This window comes from Papio anubis, chromosome 12 (genome assembly GCF_008728515.1).
Source record: "Papio anubis isolate 15944 chromosome 12, Panubis1.0, whole genome shotgun sequence".
NCBI classification, from domain to species: Eukaryota; Metazoa; Chordata; class Mammalia; order Primates; family Cercopithecidae; genus Papio; species Papio anubis.
Genome location: NC_044987.1, coordinates 90,235,199 through 90,254,571, shown reverse-complemented (window position 1 = coordinate 90,254,571; position 19,373 = coordinate 90,235,199). Strand labels below are relative to the sequence as shown.

General features: G+C 36.6%; 1 protein-coding gene across 1 annotated transcript in view; it reads left to right on the top strand.

Moving 5' to 3' along the window:
• DCDC1 (doublecortin domain containing 1) overlaps nucleotides 1-19,373 on the top strand; it is a 508,775-nt gene that overhangs the window by 464,746 nt on the left and 24,656 nt on the right. Inside the window, exons 33-39 of the mRNA XM_021926829.2 lie at nucleotides 480-665; nucleotides 2,024-2,227; nucleotides 3,498-3,690; nucleotides 6,631-6,783; nucleotides 7,493-7,594; nucleotides 12,701-12,837; nucleotides 14,080-14,259. Of these exons, the coding sequence (XP_021782521.2) occupies nucleotides 480-665; nucleotides 2,024-2,227; nucleotides 3,498-3,690; nucleotides 6,631-6,783; nucleotides 7,493-7,594; nucleotides 12,701-12,837; nucleotides 14,080-14,259 (1,155 nt within the window). The remainder of the gene's footprint in view (nucleotides 1-479; nucleotides 666-2,023; nucleotides 2,228-3,497; nucleotides 3,691-6,630; nucleotides 6,784-7,492; nucleotides 7,595-12,700; nucleotides 12,838-14,079; nucleotides 14,260-19,373) is intronic.

The window sequence follows — 19,373 nt, the reverse complement described above, 5'->3', positions numbered from 1 at the left end:
TAGCATCATTAAAACTCATAGGATTTTATATATTTAAACATTTTCAAAATGTTTTAGTTATGGTTCTTTCTGTTGCTCCCTAAGTGTCCCATTTTGGGGCAGTGGAGGCTCCTTCATGTTGGCTCCTGTGTCTTTTGGACATGATGATGGCTTCTTCTCTTTCAGGACACAAGATATCCCTTCATTGTCTTGTATATTTCTTGCCCCAAATCTGGAGCTGGCCATTCCTCCAAGAAGCTGATTTTACACACAGTTTATATTCATTGGTGTTGAATTGTCATTACAGAATTTGGAAATACTTTAAAGTTTTAAATTTAGCATTTTGGCAAAATTTATGCTAAATTTAAATTTAGCATAAAAATTTAAATTTAGCATTTTGGGATGTTAAAAGTGCTATATTTATATTGTAAAATGTTCTACAGCAATGCTGTAACAATTTAGATGCTCCTATATAAAGCCATCTTTGTCTCCCATTTTAGGGATACTATTATCTCTCACCTGATGGAAAGAGAAAAACTATGCTCTGCTTGGCTTGTGGACAATCCATGAGAACAGAGAAGGGATTGAAACAATTGCTTCCAGGGGTTCCATTCCTCTGTATTTCAGGCACCAAGACTCAGAAGCCCTTCTTACAAGGGCCATTCAAGGTCATCAGTGTGGCTGAGGTATGTAATGATCTGAGCTCTGCTAATGCATGTATGGCAACAATTTGGAAACTTTGATGCATTCATTATCTGCCTTGCACTCAAGTTCATCTCCACTCATCCAATTCATCTTCCTCAGATGCACCTTTACCATTCTACCTGCATTGATTTCCTTTTCCCCAATGTAATTTAAAATGCATTGTCTATTAATAGTTCAATAGACTCTTTGAAGTTAATTGGGCACTTCTGCAGCTTTAATCATTTACTGACATATTTCACTGTTCACAGTGTTGCTTTTAGGTGAGGAAGTAACCGCAAATCTTTACTTCGTGGAACAGCTTTTTGCCTATATCCACAGGAAAAACTTCCTTTTACTAGTATGGAACATTTCAGGGGGAATTGGACGTGTTGTTTTTAATGACTGTTCAGATTGGGGTGCCTGAATTCACACATCCATGTCTAATAGTATTTAGACTTCATGGAGGGAAAAAAAAAAAAAAAAAAAAAAAACTCTGCCACTTTCCTATAACTATAGAAGTAAAAACTAAGGGAACTTACACGCCTGAATAAAAAGGAGCGATTCCTAAAAGGTGAAATATCTTCCAGCCTGGTGTGCTCTTCAGGGCTTGCTCACCCCATCCCCAGATCACCCTCCTCCCTTCCCTAATCCTGATACACATTGGAGTTACAAAAAACAGGTTATAGAAAACATCAACAGAAGCGATAGCTTTGAAGGAGAAAGGAAGTCAGTCCTCTGGGAAACCTGAAAGCATCTGGTTTGCTTTGAAGATAGTGGGATAATGTTAAGGAGGTGCTGAGGAGTTGGTTGGAAAGAATCCCCAATGCTACAGAATTTCAGACAGAACTTTGCCCTCAGGGCAGCATCCTAGTTTGGGATGAAAAGGGAAAGCAGAAGAGTGGTGTTTACCACCCTTACTACCATGTGGTTAAAGCTACAACCATTCCCCTCCCCATTCATCAACATCTTCCACCATATGGTGGAATCATCCTAAAGTTAAAAATTCAGAGGCTATCTATAATGTTAGTGTATGATTACTTTAATCCAGTCTCTCTCTGGCCATTGCAGAGAGAAAGCAAAAAAACAAATAAACAAACAGACAAAAACAAGAGAATGCCAAAAACACAAGCCAGATGCCCAAAGTCACCTAGTGGCTCAGTGACAGGCCTGGGAGGGAACTGAAGAATTTGGATCCAACATCCTTCCGACTCTAGTATTCAATATCTCTAACACATGAAGAGAGCATTGCAAAATGTAGACACCACACACACATACACACATTTATTAAGAGACTGAAGTGTAGCAAACTAAAACAAGAAAGTTTGAGTAAATGTACAATTTATTTTAAAAAATAAATTAGGTTGATTTGTCATGTGACGAGGCTGAAAAAACTCTAAGTTACTACCAAGCACGTCTATTGTCTTTACGGATGAAGACCTGCACGCAAGCTGCATCTCACAGTGGCATGGCAGCCACACACCAGAAGGCAGTGAAAATAATTGCATACAAAAATGGGGATGGATATCATAATGGGAAGTTAATTGTGGCTGGAACATTCCCCATGGTAAGTGGCTATCACTTAAATGCTGTTTGTATCTTCAGAGGTAATGATAATGGCAATTCTTCTGACAAGAAAAAGCAGTGGGATTGAGTGATAAATGTCTCTGGCCAGATTCACCAGTTAAAGCTGATGAGATCAAGATCTCTGTTTACTGAAAGACATTTTATTTGATTGTATGTCAGTGGATAACAGACTTAGAAACCCAGAATTCAGTTTTTAGATTGGCTCTAGAGTAGAGATCTGTAAGAAAGAGGAAAACAAAGCTACTAGATTTTCTTCCTTCTTATGATAGACGGAATGCCTTTTTCTGCCTTGTTTCTCATGCCAGCTTCAAGTTGTATGTCATCTGAATCATCCAACAGATGCCACCTCATTCACCATCTGGAGTATCTGGGCATTTATTTGTTGATAGGATGTTTTTTTTAACTTTCAAATTGGGGAAGTGGGGGCTGTGTTAGGAGCACCTATGTGGTCTGCCTTGGGGGCTGCTCCTCATAGTCATAGGAAGAGAGGAGAAGCTAGAAGGCCCAACCCCAGCTTTGTCCTTGCACTACTTGGTGATTATCTTGACTATTCACTCTGGCCAATGCCTTTAACAATGTATTTTACAAGTGATGTTTGATATGATATGGAGTTACCCTGCAGACTTCCTTGCAAGCACACATATCTATTCCCTCACCTCTTTGGTTGAAAATATATTTTTAAATTAAGATACTGTTATTCAATAGACTAAGCGAAATACAGAAGTTAGCAACTCCAAGATTCACCCAGGGATCCACAGCTGGCTTTTATGGTCTTGGGCAAAAATTTTAATCTTTCATCCTGTTTTTCCATCTGCACAATGGAGGTAATAATACCTGTCAGTTCTTGGTTTGAAGGTTAACTACTTATTTATTTTGAAGCAGTTTATCAGTATGAAGTATTACAACAGTTGTATAACTTATAAAGCAACAAATTTGAAAGTGGATTTTTAAGTTGAACATTTCTTAGAAGATACTCTGATGCTAAAATGTATTAATATCTGTCAGCTGCCATGTTAAATTTTTGGAGCTAGGAAATTTACAGCTGGATTGGACTACTGTTGTGAAATTAGGTAGAACAATATAATATGGAAAATAATCTCTGATGAAAGATCAACATCAGTAGTAATTCAGCTTTCTATTTTCTCAAATTCAATTTTTTTTTTTCAGATTTTTAGAATGACAAGCTTTTAATGATTATTCCCAACCCTATCACTTTTGCCTGTCAGATTCTTACTGCCTGTGTTATCTAGCTTCTTACAGAATGCACGGAAAAACTCGGGCTTGCCAGAGCAGCCTCCAAAGTATATACCAAAGATGGAACTCCAATCTTTACCTTGCGTGATTTGGTTTTATGGGCTCTAGATGACTCCTTTCTCCAGAGAGACTCTGAGAAACAAAAGCAAGATGCAGCTCCTGTTGGAAAAGAACAGATAATTGTTGAAAGTATGGAAGGTTGGCTACAATCTACAGCATTTAGCTGATTCTATTTATGCTTGATCATAAAAATGTTAAACATGATTATTTCATTTAGTCACTTTTTCCAGAATTTCAAAATCATAGGAAGCTACTTTTGTGACCCAAAGAGTGTCAATGAAATTTTCATGTTGTTTTTACCTTGCAGAATTATAAGAAAAATTAAAAATTAATGCAAATTTTGATTTTAGCACTGAAACAATAAATAAATTACGTATAATTAATAAAATATGTTTGACAGTTCAGCTACTTTATGGAACATAATCATTTTTTGAACCAAAACCAACTGGAGACCACTTGAGAAATGGGGGCTGGATCAATGGAAATCTCTTGCTACTATTAGAAGGGAAGGTGCCCTCTCTGTCTCTCTGTGCTTCTACTGTCATTCAACTCCCCTTCCCTGTCTCTGTCTTCTCCACTCTTTACTATCTCCCAGAAGCTCCAGTCAATGTCCATCTATTGTATTTTTGGGCACATTGCATGGTAACGGTCTGTTTATAGCTGTGTGTGTCTTTGACTGTTTGCAGTTTGAGGGCAGTGACTGTGTGTGTCCCAAACAACAGTTGCTAAAAAAAAGCAAGTCTTGGTAGTAGTGATTCAGTAGTTTTCTCAGTATGAGATCTCCACGGTTGTATTGAGAGGCATAATTTAGAAGTTATGAGAGGCATAATTTAGAAGTTAAGAACTTGGGTTTTGGAGCCAGAATACCAGGGTTCAAATCCCAGCTTTGTCACTTGCTAGCTCAATGACCTTGGGTAAGTTGTTTAACTACTCTTGTATTCCAGTTTTCTTATTTATAATGTTAGGATACATTTTAAACTATATTTTACTATTTTAAGTTTCTTACATAAAATTTACATATTTTACTATTTGTAAAATAGTCAATTACTTCATGGATATAGATATATATATATATTTAATACGTCTCCATTACATAGATAACATTGTCTTAGTCCATTAGTGTTGCTGTAACAGAATACCACAGGCTGGTTAACTTATAAAGAACAGAACTTTATTTCTCACAATTCGGGAGGCTGCAAAGTCTAAGAGCAAGACATTGGTAGATCTGGTTGTCTGGCGAGGGTTACATTCTCCAGAGGGGAATAATGTTTTGTCCTCACACAATGGAAAGCAGAAAGGGCAAAAGAGCCCAGCACTGTGCGAAGTGTCTTTTATAAGGGTCTTAATTCTATTCACAAGAAAAGAAGCCCTTATGATCTAATCACCTCTTAAAGTCTCTATCTCTCTTAATATCATTACATTGACCATTAATTTTTAACACCAGAATTTTGGAAAGCACACATTCAAACCATAGCAAATATATCTATATATCTATATTTTCACTTGAACACATATATATGTGTATATATATACATTCAATATCTGTATTCATTTGATCATCATTAATATATTCATTTGGTCCACATAAATATGAATATATATTCATATGTGTATTTATATATACACATGCACATATATAACTTAGAACAGTGCCTGGTTGATATTTACCAAACATTCAGTGAAATTACTTATCACTTTTGTGTATAGGATATTACTTATTTCGTCTTCAAATGAGTTTTAAGAAATAATTATGTGAACATTTAATGCCTAGCTGATTGCTGAAGCATATATTTCTGCCTTTATTTGGCATATAGAATATCTGAACTTCAGGTTTTATAAAATTATAATTTAAAACGCTATTCTTTAAATTCTTATTAAAAGCCTGGTTGCAGTAATATTATTAATGTAGGACTATCAAAAGGGCATTCTTTTGATTCCATCTCTTCCTCCCTATATTCTAAAGGGTATGCTTAAATCAGGCAAGGCCATCAGTAGACTGCTCCCTTTATGGAATTGTGGCTTGGTGTTATGCCATCAGTTTGCATTAAGGAACTTTAAAGAAACAGCTGTTGGTCAGAATTCAACATGGTGCTTACTATGCAGGCAGTGGTTAAGAGCACAGCCTTCATTGGCAGATGGCCTGGATTCTAATCCTTACTCTACCACCACCCAGCTATGTCACTAAAGCTCAGTTACCATATCTGTAAAAGAAGACTCATAATAAGCCCTAACTCAGAGTCTTAGAGTATCATTTTTAGAACCACATGAGACGATATATGTAAAGGCCTTAATAAAATACCCAATATATAGTAAGTTCTCAATATATATTAATTTTCTATTGCAGGGTACTGTTAGCTATATCACAAATAGCCTCTTTATGAGGACCCTTAAATGAATTTTTCTCAGATCTCAGAACCAGGAAGAGTGAATTTTCTATGGAATTTCTCACTATATGTGGGCCATATGAAGCTGGAAATTGTGTTTTTCTCTTTGCTTTGGCCATTAGGAAACTCAGAGCCAAAATTTTGCTTTATCTCTAGCCAGTAAAAACAGGGTATTTATTTCTGTTTAACAGTAAAAATAATATCTAACATCTATTTGATGCCTATCAGAGTAAACAGGCCAAACACTATTTCTTCTAAGCATATTACTTTGTTCTTTTAAAAAAAGAAACAGCAGAATGAGATATTATTATTCATTTAAAATATAAGAACACTAAGGTACTTTATCCCTGGCTTTAGTCTAGTCCTATACTCCTTTCCCCTGTGCTTGATTTTTTATCTCTATTTTTTCCATTTTGGAGTAGGTATTTTGGTAAGCGACCTCAAATTTCTTTCAGAACTAGGTGATGTGTAAGAAAGAAATTAAAACATATTTGCAATCTTATTAGCGTTTTTTGTTGTTGTATATGAAGTTTCTGACCAAATTTATGCATTAGTCTCTGATTTTGGCATTGCTTGTTTAAATCAAATTATTAATGAATAATAAAATATTTTGAATAAACAAATTCAGAAAGCAAATTTATTCATTATTCATTGAACAATGATAAATGTGTCATTTTTCCACCAGAAAATCTAAGAATGAAAGTGAAAAACAGATTGTTTCCAAAATCTGTGACATCTGATAGTTTGGATGGTATAGATAAGTCTTTGCTTACCCTCATCCTCAGAAATCCTATTGCCATCTGGGTATCTTCTGGTGAACCATTTCTACCTCCAAATGGTAAGTTTTTTGTTTTTGCTTTCTTTCAAGCAAGTGTATGAAGGGAGAGAGAAACACATTTTATGCCACCATAAGAAAATGAATTAAATGGGTATAATATCAACATAATAACATCAAATTTGCACAAAGAACAGAAGGTTCATCAATTAATATGTGCACAAGGATAGCTATACTCTCGTATTTGCACATTTGCCTGTTTTTTTCTTACTGGAATGGAATATTCTGCGTGGAAAAATGTCTAATTTAGTTGATAAAGAGATCCTTGGTCTATAAGACTGAGAATAATGGTATACATTAGAAAATAACAAATGAGTTTAATTCACATGGAGGACGACCTGTCTGCACATTTTCATTTTTAAGAATTGCACCCTTTAGGCAGTAGGTGGATGTTTAAAAAATGAATGGTTCCAAGCCAGGCTTTCATCACCTCCAAATAGTTTGTGGAAGTGGAAAATGAAATATGGCTATTGCATATGGTAAATCTATATAATAAAACAGCATCATTGCTCTTCTTTTTTTTACCCCTCCATTCCATAAAGAAATGCCTTAAGCCCTGTCATCTTTCAAATGAGGTTTCTTTTAATGACCCTTACCTTTTAATTACTTGTTTCTAATTGAATCTATTTCTTTGAGCAGAAAGTTCTTTATAAATTATTGGTGTGCGTGATAATTACTGTTGATAAAGTATCTTGTATTTGTATTATTCTAGCTTTGCAGAAAGCAGAAAAATTAGAGAAACAGAACTGGCTGAAAAAGGACAGAATTCTGGCTGATCTAGATACCATGAGACACAAAATAAGACAGTTAAAAGGTCAGTATGAACTATACCAAGCATAACCATATTTAATTCAAAATGTAACCTCAAATTGCTAATGGTTATTTTCTACCATTAGATACCAAGTGTTTAACTAAGGAGCATTATATAAATATTGTTTTACATAAATCATTTGAGCAAAGTCTAAAACCTAATAATGTATTTTTGGTCTGATTTTATATCTGTAAATTTTATATTAAAATGAATACCAAATGACTTCTGCATATGTTTCAAAAATTAGGAAAGTACCTGGGCAAGAGAAACTATCCCGTTGTTTTGAAATAACCTCTCAATGGACATTTTGTGGGCTTTGGAATTAATCTTTAAACAAACCTTGCTGTCATTCCTTGGGTATTGCTAGGGAATAATTTTTTTTTTTTTTTTTTTTAAGTAGTCTGAATGAGGAAGTACTAAAATCTTCAGAAGTCAGTGTCAGTAACTTAAAGTGACTCCTTTTTACACAGCATGAGACATGCTAATCACAGTCCAAGTGATCAATTATTGGTCTCCTCCTTCTATTCTCTTTAACACAGAATCTTAGGTTTCTGACCTTATACTATTCCCAGGACTTGAGATACAAATGGTTCTTTGGGGAGAAACAGTGTACTATGGACTTGAGTCTAGGAAGGAACACATTTCAAACTCAGTAACTGCCACAGCAGAATTTCAACTCCTGATGCTGTCTTGTATTAAAAGCACATGAATCTTGCTTCACTAAATAGCAGAACTAGTCCTAACTGCATTAGACTGAACTGTGGTTTGAAATGGCTATTACCAGCTGTTACCAAAAAGAAGAATTGGGTGTAAGTGAAAATAATTACTACTACTAACTTCTACCACTCCTACTATTAGACATTTTCACTTGAATGTTCCATGGACGTGTCCAAAACTACAACTGTCATATTACCCCAACACCAATGCCTCCTTTGTTTCAACTAGTAGTGGGTTCTACTATCATCTACCCAGGTGTTCCTCCCCAAAAACCTGGAAGTCATTCTTGGAATCTCCCTCTCTCTCACCTTCCCCAAGCAAATATTCAGTAAGCCTTGTTACTTCGAATCTGTTAAGTTGATCTCAAATGAATGTCACTCTCTCAGTCTATATATCATTATCCAAGTTCAAGCTACCATCATCTATATATTCCTTGGACCATTGAAACAGTTTTCTAACTGGTCTCCCTGCTTCCATCTTGACAATGGTTTCCATTCTATAAATAATGGTGACATTCTGAAGTTGAAGTTATCACGAAAAAATGCAAAGGTATTATGATACTCCAGGCACAAAATCTTGCAAGGTTTCCTATTATCTTTAGGACAAAGCCTTGAAACTCCTTAGCATGGCCCTTTATAATCTTGTTCTCTGTAAGTTCCTATTTCTTCTTGCCCACTACATTTCATACATTTTAACTTTCTTTTAGCTCCCCAGACATACCATGCACTCTCTTAACTCTGAGCTTTGGCACATTTTAGTTCCCTCTACTTCAAAGTTTTCCCTCTGCTGTCCTCTTAGGTTGCTCCTACTCATTCTGTGTTTTTAAGGTTACTTGTTACTTCTTCCTGTAAGCCTTCCTCAGCATTCCAAGCCTAGGGTAATGTGGTTTATCACATTCTGAACTTCCCTCCAATAGTCATCATCACATTATGATGATTACCTGTTTATGTGACAGTCTTTCCTATGTTAGATTATACATTCTGTACCGTTCTCATTTGTTCTCTGAATAGTTGTAGAATGACTGATTTAAAGAATAAATGAAATTGCAGCCATTCGCTGGAGGGAGTTTCCTAAGCTCTATTCCTGCATCAGCTTAAATGCTGAAAATAGCACCTGGTATGGCTGCCTTTATTAAATTCTGATTTTATATTGTCTTCAGTTTTTATTACAATTAAGTATCTTTTTTTTTTTTTTTTTGAGATGAAGTCTCGCTCTGTCGCCCAGGCTAGAGTGCAGTGGCGCCATCACAGTTCACTGCAAGCTCCACCTCCCAGGTTCACGCCATTCTCCTGCCTCAGCCTCCCGAGTAGCTGAGACTACGGGCGCCCGCCACGACGCCCGGCTAATTTTTTTGTATTTTTCGTAGAGACAGGGTTTCACCGTGTTAGCCAGGATGGTCTCCATCTCCTGACCTCATGATTCGCCCACCTCGGCCTCCCAAAGTGCTGGGATTACAGGCGTGAGCAACTGTGCCCGGCCAAGTATTTTAAAAATTTTAAGTTAATTTGTCATCAACTACAATACCACTGTTTAAAACTCTGTATTTTGTCAGTGATGTCCATTCTGGAGGGATCCATTGATGTGGTTTCTCTTATAATTTAATGCTAACATAAATCTTGTCTCTATTGACAAAGTGGTATGTTTTCTGCTATTAAATATAAATTCAACACATGCTTATAAAACATTTACCCTCATGAAGGCCTTTTTCTAGCTGGTGAGATTATGAGGATAAATAAGAACAAGTCTTAGTTAACTGCAAGGTCTATAAGATTGTGAGCTTCTTCAGGGTTGGCTAAAACAGGAGGTATGAATAGTTGCTAAATCAGCTATTCTATGTTATCATAGCCACTGGTAATTGCAAGAAGCATTTATTGAGCATATTCTATGTACAAAACACTGTGCTAAGCTGATTTTACATTTCATTGGTAAGCATGAACATTGCTAATATTAATCACAATACTAGTAATTACTTTGTTGGGTTTTCACGATTAAGTAACACATGTCAAATCTTTACTACATGGTTAGTATATAATAAATACTCAATAAATATTGGTGTAAGGATTCCTGAAAAGGCACCTCATTTACCCACTTGGGGTTTTATTAAACTGATAAATAAATAAAACTCAGGAATGGCAGATCAGGCTAAATTATCAATGTTACATGTAAAAGCAATGTTGGAGCATTTAATTTAGTGTGAAAGTGAAATAAGTCTGCTAACTGAAACCCTAGATTGGGTGGGCTTACCCTTGCAGAGACAGGTGATTCTGAATAAGGGTGGGCCTCCCAATAAGACAGGGAATGGGGAGAGCTGTCTGGGCAAGACTCATCCCATGAAAGAAGAGCAAAGCACTTTGTTCTCTAGTTTCTAAGAGAAACAATGGGCCGAGAATCCCCAGCTTATTTTCCCCAATTTCCAATCAGAAAAATAATCTGCAGTATCAGTGGGGCTCCATCCTCAAAATGAAACAATAGCACTAGGGAAGAGGCATGTCTCATTAATAGTTAGCGATTATAATTACTATCCCCTGATCTCATGTGAAATAAAATAGGATATATGGGAAAATGTAATAAGAAAATACAAAATAATTCATTCAATACATTATTGCATGGTTTCAATTTATGTTATTCATACCTATGTAAATAATAGTTATCATAAAAACCTTTCCCCAAACTAAAATCTTTTGTGATGACATTGTCTCTTCATGAAAATTATAGCACAAATGCATTCATTTCCTTAAGACCATTAGAAGCAAGTTGACAAAAAATGCATAATGTTTTTTCCTGTTTTCTATACTCAATCCCTAGCTCTCAACAGTATAAATTATAAACTGTTGCTGAACTCTCTGTAGATGAGCAAAATTGTATTGTTCAAAATGCATTCTAAATAAAATATTTGTTGAAATGTTATTTATAAAAATGTGTGGGCCATAAATTAATGTTATCTGCATTCTATAAATAGAGTTGGGTAAAAACTATATTTAGTATAAATTTGTGTTACGTATTTGTGAGGTGCCACCATGGTCTTCTCAAAAGTGCATTGCTTAATGGCATTGTCACTGTAACTCATTGACTGATTGATTCAATTACGTTTTCTTCACATCCATAAATTGCATATGAATCCTTATTAGAGACATAGCATTCTGGTTTCCCTGAAAAGTCATTGTTGCCATTTATTTTTATGCTGGATCTCTTTCCATAAACTTGAGCTAGAAGAGCACAAGTGCTTTATACTCTATAAGTACCAGATTATTTTCAGTTTCGTTTGAGTCATGGTCTGAAAATCTTCACATTAAAATTATGTTGGCAACAAAATTAAGACTCAACTTCATTTTAGTAATTCAATTGTTTTATGAACCTAAGTGTTACTCTCTCTAAGAAGCCTTCTGTGGCGCCTCAGACTAGGTTAGCAACTCCTGTTAGGAGCTGTTATAGCTCTTGTGCTTTCCTGGTGCAACCCAATTACAATCCACTATTGGTGTAATCATTTCCTTGATGTCTGCCTTCCCAACCAAACTTGAGGCAGGAACTCATTCTCCAACATGTTCGTGCTTGCATTATCCAACACAATGCCTCACCCATGGCTGTTGCTTAATGTAGGTTTTTGGAAAGAAGATACAAGAGAAAGCATTATTTTTACTTAATAAGTTTAGAGATCAATATGAAATGTGGGCTGATTATATCTTCACCACAAAAAGAAAACAATTTCATAAGTGTGACTTTTTAAACCTGTTTTATAACTATTTTAAGTGTTCTAGTAGAAAGAACACATAAATTGGAATCACCACACTTATTAAATTATGCCTGTGATTCTTTAGAATACAGTATTCCAATAAATATTTTCTCTTACTACAACTTCCTAACAGCATAAAGGGCACAGCAGAGGTGTCAGAAACTAATCGTGCTCGCAGGGTATTATTAGATGGAAAAAAAGATTCCTGTCTCTTGGGTTAATATTATTTTAGAAATACTTAATCCCCAGGCTGCTAAGCTAATTGTGGGGGAAAGGCTTATTATTAGTAAAGAGAACAAAACATATGTTCCAATACTGGAAGGATGATAGGGGCTATACAAGGTCATGAATTCTATTTGACTAAATTACCGCTGAACCATATCATGGATGCGAGGCTGGGGCCAGTGTGGAAATCAGCATGTTATCTTCCTCTTCTATCTGTAGAGTACGTATGTGAATCCTGGCTATTTAAAGTCTGAAGCTCCCATATGAAGAGGTATTGTTAGATATTATTACCTTAGGCATCTTTGCTTTTATGATACATTTAGTATTTTAGCCTATGCTCCTGTGTGGAATGATTTATACGTAGAAAGCCAAATCAATTTATTTGAAATCTGAAAGACTGTCATCAGAAACAAAATTTCTAGGACTTGTTTCCTCAGGGCGGCGAGTGGCGGCATGTCAGCCAGCCACCATGGTTCCTACCAAAAGCCCTGTGCAGCCTGTGGTGGTTGAAGGAGGCTGGACCAAACAGACTCAAGAGGAAATTAAACTCATGAAACTTATAAGACATACAGAGGTATGTTCTTTGGGATTCTGGATATTAAAGACGCTGCCCTTTTTATGAGTATTTAAAAGTACAATATTGAATTTTAAAATGAAACTGTTAATATATTCTCAGCATCTGATCAGTTATGACCATATAAGCATATGCCAAGCATTGAGTTGGCATTTGAAGAGTAGCTGTCTAAAAGACAGCCAGCTCATATGAGGGTCTGTTTTGTTTGAATGGAGACCAGAAATTATGACCTTAGCAAAGAAGAGAAAAAGGCCCAGTGGATATGTACAAAGGTAATTGTAATAATTGTAGTCAAGTCAAGCCTTCTGGCTTCATTGCTCATTACTCCTAAGGGCATGTCTCAATATGTAAAAAGAGCAAGGAGCAAAATACTAATTGCAACGGAGACATTCACAAGTGAAGAATTAAAAAAGTGGTTTCAGTCCAATTGGTTAATCAGTCAGGATTGCCAGACATAAAAAAGTCGAAAAGATAAAGGTCAGCTGTTGAGAGAGGACCAGGGAGAGAGACCAGGGAAAACTTTTTTGCTTTGTGAAGTTTTTCATCAAAATGATATATTCCTATTTAATAAGATTTCTCAAATTCGTGAAATGTGTTCAATCTAAATCTTAGGCACGTGCCCAAGTCAAGGTTACTAGAACAAAAGGAATTGACATCCCTAGAAATATGACTTCGTGCCAAGCTAAGAAGGATAAATCACTGACCAGGGAATGAATGCAAAGCACTGAACTAGGACATGCTTGAGGTAGAATAAAAAGCTGCCTGGCAGGGATCTGGCAAAGTATAAGGGTGGCTGCTGTATTTTAAAAGATAGTAAGTAAGAAACAACACTCACGTATACTCTTGTATGCATTTATTGGTTAGAGGAAATGATGTGATTCTAATAAAAAACTCATCCGTTAGATGCAGAGAAATCTCTCAATAGGGGAAACATCATGCAAAAGTCCAAAAATACTTCTCTTTTCATTTCTTCACATTATAAATGAAAGTTAAGTGCTTTGCCAAAATGATTGCCTTATTATTATTATTCTAATGATTGCTCTTGCCTTTAGTGTTTCATTGAAGCAAGGGAGATTTACTAGTGTCAGTGACAAGAGAGGCTAATGTACTTAATAGTTACTTCCTAAAATTTTTTCCATATAATTTATTAATTACAAGATATTTCTGGATTTTATCACATTCTTCACAAACACTATACAGACAGTTCTCTAAACACAACAATCTCTGGGTTTTTCTTGACAGGCACACCTTTCTGAAATCCGAGCAATGGAATCCAAAAGAAATTTTCCAGTTGCAACTAAACCTATAGCAGTCAAGCCGAGCAGCCTGTATAAGCAGCCCAACACAAAACGAGTGTGGATTTATCTAAATGGAGGCAGACCTGAAGATGGCACTTATGCCTGGGGCAAAACTGTTTCAGAGGTAAATCTAGTGTGAAAGGAGTGTTTCATAGGCCTGAGTTCAAATCCCAGCTCTGATATTTCTAGTTTGGTCAAGCAAATTACTTCTATGAACCTCATCTTCTTGTCCATAAAATAGTAACAGCACTTTCCTCGTAGGATTGATCTCATGATTGAATGAGCTTATATGTGTGAAAATGTGAAGTTCAATGTGTCTGACATAGATGTGAATCTGAATATGACACTTGTCCAGCAGAGAACTGTGCCAGTTCAACCCACTCCTACCAAAGAGTAAAATCTAAACTTTAAAGCAATTTTCTTCATTCATTTTATTTTATTATTATTATTTATTTATTTATTTATTTATTTGAGACAGAGTCTTGCTCTGTCACCCATGCTGGAGTGCAGTGGCATGGGTCTTCATCCATTGTAAATCCAGTTCACAAGAGTGACTTTTTTCACCCATCATGAATCATTTACTAGATATGTTCTATCTAAGAAAAACAATGATACTCATTAGCGAAAGCCTATCATGTTCTTACTACCCAGAGTCCTAGAGCTGTTAGAATTCTCACGTCACAAAGTTAAAATATTGACTAAGGAAAGAGGAGTAACAGTTCATTCTTGGTTTGTAATTTCAGTCAGGGATACAATTCTGACATTTTTTTCTTAATCTTTAAATGAAGACTTTAGGCACATAATAAATGAATTTGGGTAATCTTTCTAAAAGTCTTATCTGTTGCAATGATGTCTTAAATAGTAGTTTGTCTTTTTTATTTTGTGAAATGTTTTCATGAATTTTTCTGGGACAAGTGAAAGTCATGTAGAGATGGTGGTGGGGGATGTGGATAGGCAAGATAGTATAATAGACTGGCTTGGAGAAGTTCATGGAGACTGGTGAGGGCACATAGAGTAGCAGGGCCACCTGAGATGGTTCTGCCCCTGGACATTAATCCAGTTTCAAAGTGTAAGGGAGACCACTCTTCTCTGACAGGGAGTTTGACTAAGAATGGTGAGAGCAACTTCATATCAGAAGTTGACAAACAATTTGTTGTACTTGAGAAATAAGAGATTAAAATGTGAAAATGGATACCCCAAATTAGGAACATAAGTAAAGGATCTTCATACATGTAGAGGAAAAAGGAAAGTGATTTTTTAAAAAGATAGTGAAAGCTTTTTCAGAAGAGAGCTACCTAGAAAAAGCACTATAACAAAGCTGAAATGTCTTTCCCTGCTGGTTTCTTAAAAAATCAGGGTTCATGTTATAGATGCTAAACGTTAAAATGCACTTAAGTACTGCACCTAGAACTCATAAATTTCTGAGAGAATATGCAATGATTAATAAATGGGTAAAGGGTAGAGCTGAGACAATGGGGAAAGATAGCCTATCAGATTCAGGGTAGAAAAAGCTTACAATAACTTTGATGAAGATTACTTATATCTATATCTAACCAGGGGATGACTTTTTGATTTATGTGACTCTCGTGTGGCATATAAAAGGCATTTCACAACTCTTATTCCATGATCATGTAATTTTTTATGAGCTTTATATATGAACAGCCCTATGCTAGATGTTGTAAATTATTTTTCTAATTTATGTCTGTGGAAATATTTTTGTAAACTTAATAGTGCTATATAATTGACAGCTTAACATCCATAGTAGTAAGTAGCAGTGGAGTCTGTGGTCTCCTTAAATTAATACGTCAGATTGACAGAGTTTTAGAAAATATATCTAAGGTTTACTTGGGAATGTAGAGAAATGGGCACTCTGGAAGTAAAACTCTTTGGAAGACAATTTGGCTGTACATAGCATAAGAAAGTATATTTGCAGAACTTGATCCCAAGGATATTTTCATGAACCTAGGCAACAATTATTTATTAAGAATATTTATTACAAGCCTATTTCTAATAGAGCTAGATTATTAATAATTCAAAACCTCATCAATGGGGAGATGATTAAATGAATTATAATACATAGGATGAAATACAATAACTCAAAATTACCTTTTTGAAATAATAATAAAGATGTTCAAGATATACTTAGTGAAAGAAGCATTATGTAAAGCATGTGAAGTTCTGCACATATATATGCACAGATATAGAAAAAAGACTGCAATGATTTTATTAGATGGCCATATTATGGGAGACCTTTATTTTTCTTTCTTGTATGTTTTCCTATGTGTTCTATATTTTCTATGGTGAGTCCAGATTTTTTTAATAAGGAAAAGTTGTATGATAGGGAAGCTGATATTCCTCTGAGAGAAGTAGTAATAGAATGTGATAAATGTAAAATTAGCAGTGAAGGCAGGAATCTCAGTTGAGAAAAGGGAGCACAGTGCCCACCTAGGGTGACAGACAAGGCTCTACAGAGGAATCAATAAGGAACTCTGATGGAACTTGAGAAATGGAGGAGATTCAACAGCTTAAGCAGAAAAAGCATTAAAAAGGATAAGGGGCACCCATGTAAATATAGGTGTTAGAATTCACAAAGTATATTAAATAGGTGCCCCATGGACAGAGAAATTGGAAGAGATAGATGTGACCAGAGAGATTGTTTAAAAGCATATGGTAGACCCCATATACATAGGTATTAATTTTCTCAGTCAGCCATAACAAAATACTATAGACTGAGTATTAAACAGCAGAAACAACAGAAGTTGATTTTCTCACAGTTTTGGAGGCTGGATGTCCAAGATCAAGGTGCCAGCCAGATTGGTTTCTGGTGAAGCCTCCCTTTTTGGCTTACAGACAGCCACCTCCTTGCTGTGCTCACACATATTCTTTCCTTTGTGTGTGTGTGGAGAGAGAAAGGACTCTGGTGTCTCTTCTTTTTCTTGTATATAAAGAAACCAGTCTCACTGGAATAGGGCTCCACCCTTATGACTTTATTTATCCTTAATTACCTCCTTAAAGGCTCTATCTTCGAATATAGTCACAGTAGCGGTTAGGGCTTAAACATGAATTTGGAGTGGACACAGTTTAGTCCATAACACTATCCTAAACTCAACTACTTAAACCACTACTTCCCTGTAAATAAAGAAGTGGATGGCGAAATCAATGTTTTGGGAAGATTAATGTGGCCTACATGTGTAAAAGGACACTTAGAGAATATCTAGAAACTTTTAATCTCTTCCTTTTTCTTTTCCATGCTGTATATTTTTGTCTTTAGGGGCTTGCATGCAATTCTTTGTCATCAGTTAGGAATGTATCCTTTCACACTATCAGGCTGTATAAAATGCCTCTGGAGGATGGACTGTGTGTGAGAAATGAACAGGCAGCAGGAAGGGTAGGGTTTGGATTTCACTGGGGTGTCTGGCTAATGACACTGACTCCAAAGAAGCTCAGAGTTTCAGTGTTTGAGACTTTTGCTGGAAGAATGAGAAACAGAGCACATTTCAAAGTGCTTCTCTCTACCTTCTATAATGAAACCCCCAGATGGTATTTGAATCCCATCCAATGTGGACTTTCTCTCAACTGCTTTCACTGCTGTGGCTATTCTGGATGATTTAGCCGTGTTCTTCCCACCCACTCTTTGAACATTGCTAGACTTACTCTCGTCTCCAACTCTTGTCGGCTCATCAGTCATCAGTGCACCAAGGCAGCTCTCTCTCCAGGGTTAGTGGCTCTTTCTGCAGGACCAGCATCTTTCTCTGATTTATGATTGCCTGTGCCCCTCCTTCTATGGTCCTGAAGCGTTTGTCTTCTCCCATTCCTGCGGCAGCTCTCTGATTCTACAGAATCTCGAAATCAGAGTGTTCTTCCTTGGCCCAGGAATGGTTCTGAATGCATGAGCAGAAGCTAAAGGAATGAAAAAGAGGTCTTTCTGATTTGGATAGGCAAGTACCTCACGCCCACAGGGAGCATGCAATAGTTCTATGATGCCCATGTGCCCCACCTGAGGAGACCTGGTCTATGAAAACAAAACTCAGAAAACAGACTGTGGGTGAGCAATTATTATGGAACAGTGTTTCTTCATCATGAACTTTGTTATTGCAAAAACATTTAACTTACAGTATACACTTTAAAGAGGATACTTCAGTAAGTTTAGATACATTTGAAAAACAGAATTAAGAATGTCTTTGTTTTGTTTTTTTGTTTGTTTTTGAGATGGAGTTTTGCTTTTGTTGCCCAGGCTGCAGTGCAATGGCATGATCTCAGCTCACTACAACCTCCGCCTCCTGGGTTCAAGCGATTTTCCTGCCTCAGCCTCCAGAGTAGCTGGGATTATAGGCATGCGCCACCACGCCCGGCTAATTTTGTATTTTTATTACAGATGGAGTTTCTCCATATTGGTCAGGCTGGTCTCGAACTCCCGACCTCAGGTGATCCACCCGCCTTGGCCTCCCAAAGTGCTGGGATTACAGGTGTGGGCCACCACGCCCAGCCTAAGAATGTCTTTAAAGGTCGTAATGTGACTAGATATCTTAGAACCTAATTGTACTGAAAATGTCTACTTTTTTCTTTTTAACTCATCTGTATTTGTTACATTCTTTTAGGGCAGAATGTGACTTGGGCACTACATTTCCATGCACAAGCCTCACTGAGTTACTTTTTGAACAGCTTTACAAGATGCTTAGGTAGGCTTGTAATTTTGCTCCTCTAAACAATTTTTTCTCTTTCTCTTTCTTTCTTTCTTTCTCTCTTTCTCTCTCTCTCTCTTTCTCCTTCCTTCCTTTCTTCTCTCCCTCCTTCCCTCCCTCCTTCCCTTCCTCCCTCCCTCCCTCCCTTCTTTCCTTCCTTCCTTCGTTCCTTCCTTCTTTCCTTCCTTCCTTCCTTCCTTTCTTCTTCTTCCTTCCTTTCCTTCTTTCCTTCTTTCTTGATGGAGTTTTGCTCTTGTTGCCCAGGCTACAGTGCAATATCATGATCTCAGCTCACTGCAATCTCCACCTCCTGGGTTCAAGTGATTCTCCTGCTTCCCAAGTAGCTGGGACTACATGCTTGCACCATAACGCCTGGCTAATTTTGTATTTATAGTAGAGATGAGGTTTCACCATGTTGGTCAGGCTGGTCTCGAACTCCTGACCTCAAGTGATCCACCCACCTTGGCCTCCCAAAGTGTTGGGATTGCAGGCATGAGCCACCACACCTGGCCAAACAATACTTTTCTTTGGAGAGTTACATTAAGTTGCTTCTGTT